This window comes from Stegodyphus dumicola, chromosome 8 (assembly GCF_044657685.1).
Source record: "Stegodyphus dumicola isolate Sdum_Otavi_A_Nest chromosome 8, ASM4465768v1".
Classification (NCBI taxonomy): domain Eukaryota; kingdom Metazoa; phylum Arthropoda; class Arachnida; order Araneae; family Eresidae; genus Stegodyphus; species Stegodyphus dumicola.
In genome coordinates, this window is record NC_140775.1 from 126,526,013 (window position 1) to 126,542,333 (window position 16,321).

Genomic DNA, 16,321 nt, shown 5'->3' on the forward strand with positions numbered 1-16,321 from the left:
TTGTCATGATTTGCCTGGGCTTAAGAATGTACTTTTCGCCCGGTGGAAATTGTCATCAAACTGTCCTGAACAGGCTTTTTGTTGATAATAACTTCCAGGCTTATCAGTACCTCCTTTTGAGTGGAGGGTATGCAAATATAGTACCCAATTTAAATTACATTGTGATTGTAATATTGTGGTATGAAATAAGTGATTATAATTACAATTTAGGTAATTGCATTGTAATTATATTACATTGTATCTGTGAACTCTTAATTTCATTACTTTATGCAATTATGTTGTAAGTGCATAATCTAATTGCAATAATATAATCTATTCGCAATTACAAAATAATTATAAATGCAGTTACATCTTAAATAGAGGCCATTTTAATACTTTTAAATTTTCGCAAGATAACTTCCCATTAAGGTTCATTTGGAGGAAACTATGCAAATATTAAAAAAGAAGTTATGCTAAATTTACATATTTTGTACAGTACTTTCTTGTTATAATGCTGTTCAATATATCTTCAATACTTTTGTAAATTTAACGACATTCTTTGCAATCACTGTGGTGCTTTAAAAAGAAGTTTCTTAGTTATGCTTTCTAATAAGAATGGGTTTTTAAAATTAAGTATTATGTATAATAACTAGCAGTTAAAAAAAGTTGACTGCATGAAAATGCTGTTGCTGTGTAAAATAAAAAATAAGCTTTCTTTTATGCTTTGAAATGAATTACATGTGGTTAAGTCATCCTTTTACAATTTAAGAATGTGGTTAACACACATTCTTAAATTGGACAGGTTTTATCTAAATTATTAGTATAAAATATATAAACTATGAATTATTTTGTAACATAACTCAAATTACAAAATTCATTCTATATACGTTCAAAGTTATTATCTTTTATGGAATAACTGTTTTTTTAATTTAGGTAAAAACTGGATTTTTAGAAGTATTACAAATACAATGCAACACAAAGGTGATCTGATTGAAGAGGAAGGACTTTTATTACGGTTTCTAGTTCGTATTTATATTACATTTGATGAAAAGCATCCAAAACACAGAATGCTGTACTTTCTTCTTCCATATTATGTTATGAAATATTTCACACATTTAAAAGAAAGTGTTTCTTCAGAATCTTGCACAATTATTTCCATGTACCTCAGACTTAAATGACAACATATTCTTAAGTTATTTTTTTAGTATGAATTTACAGTGTTTTTATGGAAATTTTTGTTAAAATGTCATTAAGATAAATTATTTGCACACTCTACGCTTTAACTATTTCCCCATTTGACACTATTGAAAGTTTTTATTCATATCTTATTTATTATAGTCTGCTAACGAAACTGAAACATCTAAAGAATAAGTTATTTTGAATATGTTTACAAAATATACGCGAAATTTTTATTTCAGTGAAAACGTCTATATACTATTCGAGAATTAATAAATTATCCGAAAAGTTTATATGCGCTGAATACCGCGCGTCTATAAAATAAATCTTTAAAAAAACAGCAGACATTCAGCCAGCGTGTGCGATAAACGCGCCAAAATTGGCAGCGCGTTCACTCCCTCGCCAAGAGAGAAACACATTGGTGATTCAGCCTGGTTTAGAGGAGCCTTAGTTTTACTTGGTCTGGTAAACGTTAAATAGTCCAAAACCCCTGATAGACATGAAGCAAATTATTGCTATGTTTAAAGGTAACTGCAAAGTCAGATAAAGGTCTAAAAAAAGTTCTCTTTTTTGAAAAGACCTTAGAACATAAAGGCATGTTCTTATGCAGGTTTGCTTTAAGTCCAACCGGTGCCATCATGCAAATGCCTAACGAGCGCCTTTATGCAGTGACGATGTTAAAGGGAAATTATTTATGGTTAACACTTAAAATGAAGCATTATTAACATAATAATATAAAAGACACACACACGAAAAAAAAATTATCTTTTGTCTAAATATGCAAACAATTTGTGCTTTGTTAAAACTCGCACTAAAACATATTTATTGACGAATTATACATATATTTAAGTTATAAAAAGCCGCTCAACCAGTATAGTAGCTAGCGTTGTTGACTGCTGTTCAGTAGGGCCTGGGGATTGTTTATTAGATTATTAAACTAAATCAACTTAATGTAATAAATACATCAAGATATAGAGTCATGTAAAGAAAATATGTCTTGACGTTGAATAGTACCATTCCCTGTTCCCCTGTCTTCAACTTAGTTATGTCAGGAATGTAGATATGATTTTATTCTTTGCAATATATTATCTTCAGAAATCATCTAAAATTTCACTGCAGTAAGCTTCTCGGCAAATCCAATGTTGATTTTTAAATTTCTTTTTAACATTTATGACCTTTATCAACAAAAATAATTATTGTAATAAAATTAAAAATTATTATATTGTATTTAAAGAATTGATTAACACTGATTGCTGTGGGGGCATAACCAGTGGCTGGCACTCAACTTGGCTACAGCACCTTGGGGGCCACCAGTGATGCAACCAATAGTAAAAATATTAGAGTAAATATTGATACTGATAAGTTTTTAATAATACCATAGTTACTATAATGATTTCAAGAATAATAAATTGCAAAAATTTAAATAATAAATTGCAATAATGGTCTACAGCACCTTGGGGGATCACCGTTAATACCCACCATAAAAAGTGCACTAAACATAATTAATAAAACTCACCTTATCTTCTGTAAGTAATATTTCAACACAATATACATTGCATAATAGTTGGACATATTTGAATTAATAAAAAAAAATCATCTTGGTGCCATGGTCAAATGACGTACGATGCAGACAGCAGTCAAAGTATTAAAATTGTTAATTTTAAATAACATACAGTAATGAGATGCCTTGATATAGACTTTTATTTCTTTTGTAACATTTATTATGAGCTATTACAAAAATTAGAATTACAAATTATTGCAAGGAATTTTTGGCCATAAATTTATAGTGGAAGCTAATGGGTATTCAGACAAAGATTACCTGTAAGCATAAATAATTTATTATTAGCCTAGTATGAAGAAGCTTAGTCTTCTGGATTGTATTGCTGTGATACTGGCCTTGTATCTGTGTTATGATTCGATTCTCCAACATTTAGTAGGTGTAAGGCAGTGATTTGGGGTTCTTCCTTTGTGGGTTTACACAATTTTTTTTGTGTTTTTTTTTTCTTTCTCCCTTTTTTACAGAAAATAAATGCCTCTGAGGCACATCAATTTTTTTCTTCTTTGTCGTACTTTGGGGTGTAATATTTTTATTAGGAGGGCCAGCAGTTTGAATTTCAGAAAAGCTGACATTATGGGCACGCACTGCATCCAGTGTTGGTTGTACTGCATCTAACAGTCTATTTACTGCATTAGACTCAGCATCATTTTTAATTGAGCGCACAATGAATAAAAACTTTTCACTCATATTGTGAACTTTTTCCATCAAAGTTAAAGTTTTAGAAGTGCTAGGTAAATTTTTTTCTAATTCTGATGAAATTATATCCTGCTCGGTAACTTTGTCATCATCATGATCGATACATAAATCACCTACTGAATCATTATGGTCATCACAATTTTTATTTTTTCTGTACTGACATACAGAATGGATATGCTTGCACATATTCCATTTTATACTTGCATCTACACATGTACAAGTATATTTGTGAATACATGCATTGCATTCAGTACAAGTAAGTTGGCAAGTACAATCATTGACTTTTTGCTCGACCAGATAGATTTCAGAACAATCACTTGATAAAACTTTCCAACCTCTTTCATTCTGAATGACTGAATACGATTCAGTTAGGATTACCTTGTGGCGTTTGCGCAGAATTTGTAACTTGCTGCACAGTTTACCCTTGTTCAGAATAATTAGTCTGTCGACTAATTTATCTTTTATAAAATTCATTAATATTGTTATAGACTTGTCGAGTCGTTTAACTATTTTTCCATTAAGATAGAGATACTTTATGGTCTTATGCATCCTTTCTAGATGCATGTTTGTATTAATCCCACACTGTAATCTATGGCAATATGCCCATGCAGTGGCATTTTTTGCGTAGTGGTTAATGAAATATTGCCCAAAGGCATTTGTATCCGAGTCATTTAGCAGTGTTTCGGTTGCTGTTTTTAACATGTTTTCAAATGCTGCGATGTCCCTCTCTTCTAATAAAGTTCGCAATATTTTGTACACTTCTAGTTGTTTTTCTTTGCTACTTACTTTTTTTAACTGCGTTCGCCATGCTCTATCTACATGCCAGCTACAGAAAAGCCGTTTTTTGGGGGCTGGCATAATTTGGCACCACCCGTTAAAAAAATTATTAGCCATGTCTGACATAAATATGTCAGGCTGAATGTTTCCACATGTTTTCTGAATGTGTGAAAAAAACAGTGCCATTACCGTTTGATCGTTTCTGCTACATATGCAGAAAGCACATGGAAACCCCTGACGAAGATTATCGAGGACCAACAGTGTGATAAGTTCGAACCCATAGTTATTTAAACCCTGAGTCCCATCAACACAGACACAGTCCTTACCAGATTTTTCTAACATGTAACACTGAGCTTCATTCATAATTATAAGAATAAATCTTCAAGGTTAAGCTCAGGGTACATGTCACTTAGCTGTCCTTGTGGTTTATAAAAGAGCACACAAGAATTTTATGTGCCCTCCATTTCACGAACCCATGAGTCCACACTTACTGCATGTCTTACAGATGACAGATTGAACAGAAATTCAATATTGTGTAAATCATGGCAAGTAACTAGATGCATACGTGTCTGATCTCCTGCAATAGAATCGCGAATCTCGCCTAAAATCCTTTCGAAAGGAATACCAGCAGCAATCTTGGAAGCTAAATGCATTCTATCTTCCTTTGAAAGAAACATATGTCCAGTTTCATTTTTATGGCCAACATGAGTCTTTAAGTATTGAACACAGCATTTTCCATCAGTTTCAATAACTGTAATACTTGCTGGACAAAATCCATTTATTTTTTTTTACCCCTGTAGTTTTAAATGTCTAATACCACTACCTTCTGGTGTATAAACACCAGAACGATGACACACAAAAAAGTAGTGGGTATCTGAATTCCTTTTTTGGGCACCACGTTCGACTATAAAACTGCACTTTGTCTCTGTTTCAATGCCTTTTTTCCATACATTAAATTCTTGAAAAGAAGGGAACTGCAAATCTTCAGTTACAACACATTTATCATGGATGTTTTCAAAATGCTTCAACAAGTCTGCCTTTGTAGATGTAAAATCACATAATGGGCACTTCTTATAGCTGTAACATTTACCACCTTTTGTGAGTTTAGGAGTATAACTCTTACCATGCTCTGTATGTTCATGCGTACGAAACAGGTTTTGTTTTGAAAAAACTTTCTCACAATCATTACATGTAAATTTGGGAACAATTATTAATGCAGGAGCTAATTCCTCTAATTTCGATGGATGGCACTTAGTAATATGCGCCCGTAGATTTCGTCGGAATGCATACGTCTTTGAACACTCTAAACATACAAAATTACCTTCCATAATAACGACCGCGATAGTAACACATTAACTAACTTCTATGCTTCAAATTTCTTATTCAGGCCTAACTTCTGCAACGTGGAAATATTTAGTGGAATAACATGTCTTTAGTTGCCAACCTGATGATACATCGCCAATTCTGTATAACGGACACCAGCCAATAACGCCAACGAAACTGTCATTGCGCATGCGTGAAGCAACTTCAATGCTAGGGCTAGACGCTACTCGAAATTTTCTGTAAAGCCAAAGAATAGCTCAACGAAGAGGGCGCTGAAACCGGGAATACCCCCGAACAAAGAATCTCTCCTAGAGGAAGGGTGGGAAGGCGCTGTGACAACACCGACTCTACTTCAAGCCTAAGCGCGCGGTTCGAAAATTCCTGTGACGTCACGACTTCTGGTCATAATAAACTTCGGAACGCATGCGGTGGCTCTTTGCTGATTGCTGAAGCTTCTTACGTTGTGCGAACGCTGAACCAGAATACTTTGATTTTTTTATGGTTTTAAGGTTGGATGTATTTTACAGAGGTAAGAATACATTACTTTACTTCTGTAAATTTATATTTTTCTAATTATATCAACGTTTTTAGGCGTATGTTCTAGTATACATGTGTTATTTCTGGTAGAGACAAGGCTGCTGTGCTATGTATAATTTCGTTTTGAATAATGTTGTGTCAACCCATCGTAGAATAAACGGGCTTTGCATAATTATATTACCTGATCTGTTTCAGAATAAAACATTTTTTTTATGGACCTGTATAAATTTGATGTTATAATATAAGCTAACACAGCTTATTCTTAAAATTTTACATGCCATTAGCTATACACTATAACTATTTACTCCCTTTTATATTTAAAAATAATTAATTTATATTTTATACATAACTATTTACTCCCTTTTATATATTAATTTAAATTTTGTCATGTATTGATCGCTATGGAATATCAGCATTTTGGCATGTATACACAGTTCCAGATACCTCAACTGTTTGCTTTATTCATATTGTTTTTAGTCCTGGGCCATCAATTGATTATTCTGTAGTTGTGAATGACAATCAAGAAATGTCTGTATTTATTAAAGAAAAATCTATTATGCAATTATCTCCTTACACATTCCCACATTTTAATTCCATTTCCCAAATTTTACACATTCCCAAATTTTAATGAAATTAGGACTGTTTTAGATAAATTTGCTAATCTTCAAACCAAAGAGTTAAATTCAAAATTAACCATAACAATTGATATAATTAATGAATTACTGCAAACTATCTCTAACGACAAAAATAAGAGCATTATTAAATTTTTGCAAGACCAGATGAATCTTTTACTTTGCCCTAAAAATAATTTTAGATACAATCCTGATGTACTAGTGTTAGCGTGCTTGTTAAATACTATATCACCACATGCATATAAATTTTTAAGGGATAGTGGCAGTATTATTATGCCTCATCCTTCGACTTTAAAAAAAAATTTGCAGCAATTTAGTATTGTCACCATGTAATGAAACTATTGATGAAAATTTTTTAAAATATATAAAAAATCGTGTAACTTTCCTTGAGGATCGAGAAAGAAAAGTGATTCTTTTGGTAGATGAAATTTATGTTCAGCCATATTTTGATTACAAAGGAGGCTCTGTCATTGGGGCTGCATTTGATTCTTCCAGTCCGGCAACCAGTGCATTTGCTTTTATGATATCCAGTTTGGAATCTTCATTCAAAGAGGTAATACATATTATGCCTGTTAACACAATAAATTTTGAAACATTACATTATGTAATTAAAAAAGTGATTAGAGGTCTTGAAAATATGGGAATTATTGTTATTTGTGTTATTACAGACAACAATGCAATAAATAGAAAAGCCATGAGTTTGTTTTCAAATCCACCACGTAATTCATTTGTTTACACAAACATCCAATGAATGGGAATAGGCCTCTTTTCTACATAATAGATGCAGTTCATTTATTTAAAAATATAAGGAACAATTGGCTGAAAAAGAAAAATCCTGGTACATGTATGTTTTTTCCAAATATTGAAGATCTTTCAAAGAAGCACTTCAAAACTGCTTCGTTTATGTCTTTGAGAAAGCTACATGAAATTGAAATTCTAATGGTTTAACTCTAACAAGTCTTTCACCTTCTAATTTAGAGAAACAAAACATTAAACTGGTTCTTAAGATTTTTAATAAATTTACTATTGAAGGTCTGATTCATTTGGGTCCTTTGCATGAAATACCACACTATTCAGATACATCTGAGTTTATATCCATAATATGCAAATGGTGGGATATTATGAATGTTAAAACTATGTTTAAAGGTATACATCAAAAGAGTGAATTTATGAAGCCATTAACAGCAGATGATTCTGATCCAAAAGTTATTTTCCTCAATCAGTTTCCTAACTGGTTAATGCATGGGAATCAATGAAATGTTCAACAGGCATGCTTACAAAAGAAACTCATGCAGCTCTCAAACAAACTACTTATGGTATACTGGAGTTGACTAGATATTGTGTTGAAGAACTTGGAATGAAATATATACTTCCAGGAAAAATTCAGACTGATGCTCTTGAAGCCCGGTTTGGTAAATACAGACAACTTTCTGGTTCTCAGTATCATATTTCAATGAGACAGTTATTAGAATGCGAAAAAAATTAAGAATACAATCAAGTATTAAGTTAGAATTAATTATTAAAAATACTACTGTCCCTTTAACATCATTTGAATATGATGATAATCTTCATGATATTATAGAATTAGATAATACAGTATATTACCCATCATTAAATATTACGGAGAGTGATGTGAAGGGCATTAGTAGCCATCTGCCAGTTCTGACTTTATATAATTATTTAATTGTAAATAAGCTGTGTAGTGAAGAATATGAAGATTTTTTGTTGGAACAAAATCAGAGGAAAATTGTTACAAATTTGACTTTTAAAATTTTAGAATTAAAAGAAATGCTCTTTGATGATATTATTTGTGATAATGGTCATACAAGTGAAAGTATAAGCAAACTGATAATTTGGATATCAACAAATATCATGCTCAAGAATCTTTGCAATAGGAAAAATGACAATATTAAGTCCAATAAAGAAAAAAAAAGAAACATCAGACACTTGCAAAGTAACATTTATGCTGTCTTTAAAAGTAATTTTTAAAATTCTCTCAAACTGCATCTTTGCTAAATATCTACGTGTCATCTTTGGTGAGCAGCTGAGATTTAAGAAGCATGTTTGTTATACATTTAAATTGCTTTATACCAAAATTTATTTTAGACTTGTATATATTATTCTTTGCTTATTTAACAAAGTTTTTAATATTACTCAAGATTTTATATAATTTTTAATTTGTTTTATACTAAGTTACTTCTCAAGGTCCTGAAATTTCTATATTGTATTTACAAGCGCCTTTGCTAAATATCTACGTGTCATCGTTGCTGAGCAGCTGAGATTTAAGAAGCATATTTATTATACATTTAAATGCTAAATATCATAATTTATTCTGGACTTGTAGATATTATTCTTTGCTTATTTAGTTATTTAACCAAGTTTTCCGTATTACTGAAGATTTTATATTATTTAAAATTTTGTTTATACTCAGTTACTTCTCAAGTTCCCAAAGTTTCTATTTTGTATTTCAATTGTGTTTCTTAAAATGTTCGTCATTATTTAAGATTTTGTATCCTGCAATTACATGGCATAGAGTAGTAGTGTAGAAAAAACATATTACATGGCATAGTGTAGTAGTGTAGAAAGAAGACAAATTCCATAATGTCTTCTTTCTGCACAATCTAACTCTAATATTTCTATTTATGCAATAATTGTATGGACTCTTTCTGGATAGTACTACATGTTCAGCTCAAGTAATATTTGCTCTTCACATTATTCACAGTGAATAAGCACAAATCAATCTACTAATATACCTGTGTGGTGACCGGGTGTGAAAGAATAGTCCCAATGTAGCTCATACATGTCGTAAAAGGCGACTAAAATGGGTACCCAGCTTCTGGGGCCGGGCACCCTGCTCCTGGGGATTATATCAGGGAACTGGTCCTCCAGGTTGGGGGTTGGGTGTGGGGCTAACTACCCCATCCCATAAAAAATCTCACTGTTAAGAAATCCAAAGATAGAATTAGCCGGACTGCTTCTACTGGAAAACGACTTGGAAATGGCCTAGGGACTTTTCGTTTTGGAACATGAAAAATAAGCAAACAGACTAAAAGTTTGAAAAGTTATTGAAATAATTAAATAAAAAATGATGAAGTGTGACTGCAAGGGATGTCCGGTATCCTTTTCTGTCATTGCACTTTTCCTGACATGATAAGGCTCTACCATGTACACTTTGGTAACAAGGCTTGGAAACCTCGGCTAACACCTTGTTTATTAAAAAGAAAGAGACATACAGCAATAATTATATTTCATAATAATAATTTTGACCCAAGCTCTATAAATATATTATGATATTAATTTATAAGTCTTTACAAAGAATTTTTATTGAAATACTAAGGTCTTTATAACATTTCACCTGTATAATAGTTATATGATATATGATTTTAAAGACTAAAAAATAAATTTGTTCTGTTTTTTCTTTGTTTGTTTCAGGTATTCATAACAAAGAAAGGAGTGTTTTTATCATGAAATGGCTCTCAGGTGTAAAAATGCATAGGATATATCTTAGTTTATTGAAGTTAAGAATTGGTGCTTTGTGGACTAAAAAATATGTGCAATATCCATTGTCACACCACTCTGTTCAAGAATATCGATCAGTCCTGAATGATAAAGAAAATGATTAACAAAGGAATATTTAGAACTTGATTGTGTGCATGATTTAATTCTAAATATAAGTATTGGAATAATTCATCCTCCTTATTTTCAACAAAAACTCTTCATTTGGTAATATACATTTGTGCTTATCAGTGTGGTGTCTTGTGTAACAAATTGTCAGTATTATAAAATAGATGGAAAGATCTTTGATTATTGCAAGAGCTTTATGTGCTGAAGAAGTAAAAAATGTCCCAGATAATTGTGGATATTATGAAACTGAGTATCATAAGAATGGAAAAATATTTCTTAAACAAATTACCTTGTGATGCATATAATGGGTATGTTTATTTTATTTCATATAACTGTAAATTTAATTATTGATAATAAGCAAACTTTTTTTTTTTTTCCTAAAATGCCATTGGTGTATTGTCATTATTCTACACAGTCCTGTCACATTAATGTGACCATCTGTCAAAAGCCAGAATAACCACCTTTCGCAGAGCGGACTGCTGCGAGACGTGCAGGAAGAGAGTCACATAGGTCCCTGAAGGTGTTCTCTGGGATGTTGAGCCATGCCGACTCTAATGCCGTGGCCAGCTGCGCTAGATTACGCGGTTGAGGATCCATGGCGCGAACAACTCGATCGAGATGGTACCACAGATGCTCGATTGGGTTTAAGTCAGGTGAGTTTGCTGGCCAGGGGAGGACGATAAACTCATCCTGGTGCTCTTCGAACCACGCACGTACACTGGCAGCTGTATGGCACCTCGCATTGTCCTGCTGGAAGATGCCATCATCCTGAGGAAAAACAATGCGCATGTAGGGGTGAACATGGTCCGCAAGGACAGATGCGTACTTGTATTGATCCATTGTGCCTTCCACAATGATCAGTGAACCTAGAGAATGCCAGGAAAACATTCCCCAGACCATAATGCTCCCGCCTCCAGCTTGGACCGTTCCGGCAATGGTTGCAGGGTGGTTCCTTTCAGAGGTTTCACGCCTTATACGCCAACGTCCATCTGTCCGATGGAGCATAAAACGCGATTCATCCGAAAAGGCAACCTGTCGCCACTCAGTGGACGTCCAGCTGCTGTACTGGCGTGCAAATTCTAGCCTTCGCCGTCGATGAACAGCAGTCAGCATAGGTGCACGAACCAGGCGTCTGCTTCGGAGGCTCAGACGCAGCAATGTTCGCTGAATAGTACTTTGGGAGACACTTTTGGTAGCCCCTTGGTTCATTTTGGTGGTCAGTTGCTCAACGGTAGCCCGTCTATCTGCCCGAACGCATCTCCGCAACCGTCGTTCGCCTCTGTCATCTATGGCCCGTGGTGCACCACATTTGCCACGTCGCTGATTTTGGACAGTCCCATTTTGCCATGCACAGTACACTTTTACCACGGCGGCACGCGAACAGTTCACAAACTCAGCCGTTTCGGAAATGCTTCCACCCTTGGCCCGAAAGCCAATGATCATGCCCTTTTGGAAGTCGGATAAATCGCTTCGTTTCTGCATTACGCCAATGATTGAAATGTTTTCCGAAGCCCTCACACACCCTTTATATACGCTCAACTGCACTGTGCTGCCACCTGCCTTCTGTGATTGGTTATTTAACTCTGACATGGAAAGTACCTGGTGGTCACATTAATGTGACTGGACTGTGTATATTGACATGTATTCTCTTACAATTATCATTGAAACCAGATATTTTATAATAGAATATGGGAAACTTGTTTTGAAGGCTTGTTGATTGAAATACAAGTGACCATTACGTCTTTGGAATTTGCATTCTCATTGCCAATTTTGAAAAGACATTCTTTTACATTTTCTTAAAAAATTTAACATTATAATAACTTTAGAAGTAAACATTGGCGACTTCATATGAACCAGTCTCTTGGCGAGTTTAGCAAAAAATTTGCCGATGGCTTCCCCATAATAGAACTGTACTGGATTCTATACCTGAATGTTGCATTAAAAGGAGAGAAAACCATTTATTATGAAGATTATAAATGATTCATATTACGAATGTTCATTTCTTATAATGATCGAGTTTTATATTCTTGCATTGTATTTCTTTTGTGTCAACACAGAATAAATTGTGTTGGATTTCAGTTATAATGATATGTGTAAAGATGCTGTAATAAAATTTGTTATAAATGTACTGTTGTGTATTTTTCTTTAGCAGTTGAATTTATGAAAATTTGTATTATTTTCTAACAAATAAAATTTTATATTCTAATATAAATCCATCTATGGACATTACAACAGATATTATATTGAAAATAATTTAGTATGCCTTTTCAAAACTAAGTTTAAAATGAAAACAAACTTGAATGCATAATAATTTTTAATGAATAAATAAAATGTGAAATATGAAAAGTGTTCTGACATGTCACATTAAGACTGCAATCAAATAAAGAATTCTTTATACATGCATTGGTTTTTGTTTACAATTTGCATAGTCTTGAATATTTTGCTGATCTAAATTCATTTAAAAAAATTTGGTGTCATGATGAGTAGTGATTTTAGGTAAAAGTTTACAATTGGGTGTCCCTTGTATTTTGGCGATTCTTTTTTGACACCAAGATCGGCGTCAGGAAGGCACAATTTCAAAATGGCCGCTATACAAAACCAAAATAAGAAGTCAAAGAATTGCACAAGCCCACCAGTGGGCAAGGGGTAAAAGCCGCTGAACACTGGTAGTTCGGTCCAGAGTTTGAATCCCGGCAAATGGGCGTTTTCGTGGCTTTCCCCATGTGTAACTTGGATATGAGCCAGTTTACCTTAAAAAGACCTCGGTTTAATCCTAGTATCCGGTGCACACAGGATTTGGCGACTTTATGATGAGCAGTAAAAACGGGACATATATGATGAGTAGTAAACGCGTCATTCAAAGAATATATATAGTTATACATAGCATATACTATAGTATATACATAGACGTTCTTTGGGTCATTTTTGGTGTTGGTGATAAGTTTCAAAATCGCACCAAGGCTGCACCGTATACTAGGATTTTAAAAGTTTTATCCTAGTATCTGGTGCACAAGGGATTTGGCTACTTTTGCCCACTTTATGATGAGCAGTAAACGGGACATATACGATGAGTAGTTAAACAGGTCATTTTGATGTTGGCGATAATTTTCAAAATTGCACCAAGGCTGCACCGTATACTAGGATTTTACCAAGACCTCCACGGGGCATTCCTCCTTTTCCTGTAGTGCCTAAAGGCGGAGCATGTAATAAGTAATAGGAAAAAAGAATTGCACGAACTCTGTGTCCATGTATACATCGATATGTTTTCACTTAAAAAAGCATCCTAGAATTGCACAAACTAGGCATTGCGCACTGCCTTAAATTTGTCCATGTACACATCAATCTATTTTCATTTAAATAAGGAAGCTAAAACAAAGTTAAAACTATCATGGTAACCTGAAGCGAGGTTTCATTGCCCCCCCCCAAAAAAAAATGTCGCTAATCAAAGGGGCACCCAATTCTACACTAGAGCTTGATTTTATTTTCTTAATATATATATATATAATGTTTAAAAACTGATATCATTTTTACTTTAAACAATATTCCCGAAAATATATGCTCTCTTGTGTGAAATGTTTACTTTATAATCTGTGCAAAATATTACCATAAATAAAAAAACTTAATTATTTCTTAAATATAAAGTAATTAAATACTTTCATTATCCCTATGATTATAAGAATTATAACTGAAAGGGCATAAACAAAAACACAATTAAAGGAAATGCAGTACTGAAAGTTTCTGGTTAGCGAAAAAATTGCAACAGAGCCAGCCATTACAATACTATAAGAATTGATTAGTAAGGTAAACATTAGTTGAGCACTCTTCCACGGTAGCAATAAATTTTTCATTTATAATTCTTAAAACACGCCAAAACAGATTCACGATTGGTGCCTCTGATTTAAGGTCACACAAAAGTAAATTTGATTTAGCAGACCAAGAGATATTCCATGTCAAATTTATGAGAAAGATCTTCACCAATGTTAAGCTTATTATCTAATATTCATAACAGTTTGGTTAGTTGACTATCACAAAGCTCAAAAGTGCTACCTGCTCATGGTGAAGGACTTTCTAATGAGAACTGGCTTGTATTCACATTATATGTAAAAAAAAACTAAAAAAACAAAAACCAACCATGCAGACAGCATGTTCAGAAAAAGAACAGAAAATGTACTCTTAGCATTCAGTAACCTTAACCATTCAGCTACTCGTGGGTATAACTATTGTTCTAAGAGATAAGCAACAATTTTTCAGCAATAACTAATGTACTTTTTCACAGACAGAACTGAACAGTAAAAACTTCTTAAACTGTCAGATTCTAATTTAGTTTCTTCCTTTTAAAAGCAGGAGCTTCAAAACTTTCCTCATGCTGCTTTTTATTTTGAATAAGCTTCTTGAAAAAAAAAAATTCCACGTGCAGTCAAACATTTTATGATCTTTGTTTTGATATTGTAACAGGAGGGAATATTTACCTCATCTGATTTTGCATATTTATAAATGCTTCATCCATAGTTATATTTCCACATATTATTTTGTCTTGAAAATTTTAAATTATTTTTTCACATAGAAAGCATAATTTAAAAATTTCAGGAGGACTTTTAAACCCCACCTAAATTTGCAAATTTAATTAATTAATACTGCTAATTAAAACATATTTCCTGTTCACACATTGAAAATAAATTTAAAGTAACTATAGTTAGAAATACAACATGAAGGTTTACTATAACATACAAGCATGATAATAGGATCAAAATGATGCATAGAATATTTAAATTAATACTTCTTCAAAATGCCTAGACAAATACACAATTTATTTATCTTAATATAACGAAAAACCTAAATAATTTATAATTTAGATCATAACTATGTATCCAATTTGTAACAAAGGTGCAAACCAACAGGTTTGGTGATAATACATCAAAATATAGCATGCGACTATTAAATTACCAATCGTAGAGTAAAATTGAAACACGAAAAGTCATATCACATTTCTAACCAAGCACAAAATTTACATGAAATGTAGTGTACAATTTTACAAACAGCATAAACTATTCACGATAATAAAAAAAACATCACAAACAGTATCGGCTATAATTTACTGCACAAACACACACACATTCCGCAGTTTATTTTGTATTTATAAAATCATTTGATCATCAATAAATGATAGTTAAACGAAAATGCACGTTTTAAAGAAATACGAAGAGTAATTTATTCTAACATTCTATGAGAAAATTCGAAGCTGAACTTACCTCAAAAACATGCTTTTGAGACCGGAATCCATTGATTTTGACGAGAATTAATTATCCATTTTCTTCGTCTTTCTTCATTTTTGGCGAAACATCCTAAACTTATTTTTTGAATGATTGGAACAATTTGATGCAACACATCCACCCATATTTGTCAAAATTAAGTCGGAATCGACCAACAAATATGTCAACAAAAGAACACTGTAAAATAGCGATTGCAACAAACACGCTTCGTTCCTTACAACGGACGACGCATCAAATCCCCGATGACCACAACTTGTGACGTAACAAAACCGCCGTCTGGCTTGTAGTAGAGTCGGTGTTGGCTGTGATCACGTACGATGGAGGCAGGATCTTAGAAGAGCTCCTAAATTTTCAAAGATGTTTTTCAAAAAATATTCCTTTATTTAAGAAAAATTTTCGCGAATATCCTCTACATTGTCTCGTTCTCAAAACCGAAACTTCTCCTGAAGGTATTATCTTCCTTGCAATCTTTAACAACACCAAGACGGAACATTCAGATAAGTAGAACTTCTTTTCTCTAAGCTAAATGAAATATCTGTCACTAAAGTACCTTTAAATTCCTTTATTTATTATGATCATTACTATTATGCTCATTTTATTATGTTCTGGCATTAAATACTTAATAATTGCCTTAAATCATGTGGTTCCCTTTTTTTTTTTTTTTTTTTTTTGTTTTTGTTTTTTGATTACCATCTCGTAGAGACGCTATTCTTATCAGTAGCCCTTATCAGTAGTGTAGTCTGTTAGCG

General features: G+C 33.0%; 1 protein-coding gene and 1 long non-coding RNA gene across 2 annotated transcripts; one reads left to right on the forward strand and one right to left on the reverse strand.

Annotated features, from left to right (window-relative positions):
• Positions 1 to 964: 964 nt before the first annotated feature.
• Positions 965 to 5,607, reverse strand: LOC118184442 (uncharacterized). The gene has a single exon (XM_085822387.1). The coding sequence runs from the start codon at positions 4,547 to 4,549 to the stop codon at positions 3,086 to 3,088; it is 1,464 nt and encodes a 487-aa protein (XP_085678513.1). The 5' UTR covers positions 4,550 to 5,607; the 3' UTR covers positions 965 to 3,085.
• Positions 5,608 to 5,726: 119 nt separating this feature from the next.
• On the forward strand, positions 5,727 to 12,432 carry LOC146995947 (uncharacterized). The gene is made up of 2 exons (XR_015042721.1): positions 5,727 to 6,038; positions 10,111 to 12,432. It is a non-coding gene; the product is annotated as an uncharacterized LOC146995947 (long non-coding RNA).
• The last annotated feature ends 3,889 nt before the right edge of the window (positions 12,433 to 16,321 follow it).

Coding starts and splice junctions, on each gene's coding strand:
- LOC118184442 (XM_085822387.1), bottom strand. CDS start 4,549: ATGAATGAAGCTCAGTGTTACATGTTAGAAAAATCTGGTAAGGACTGT.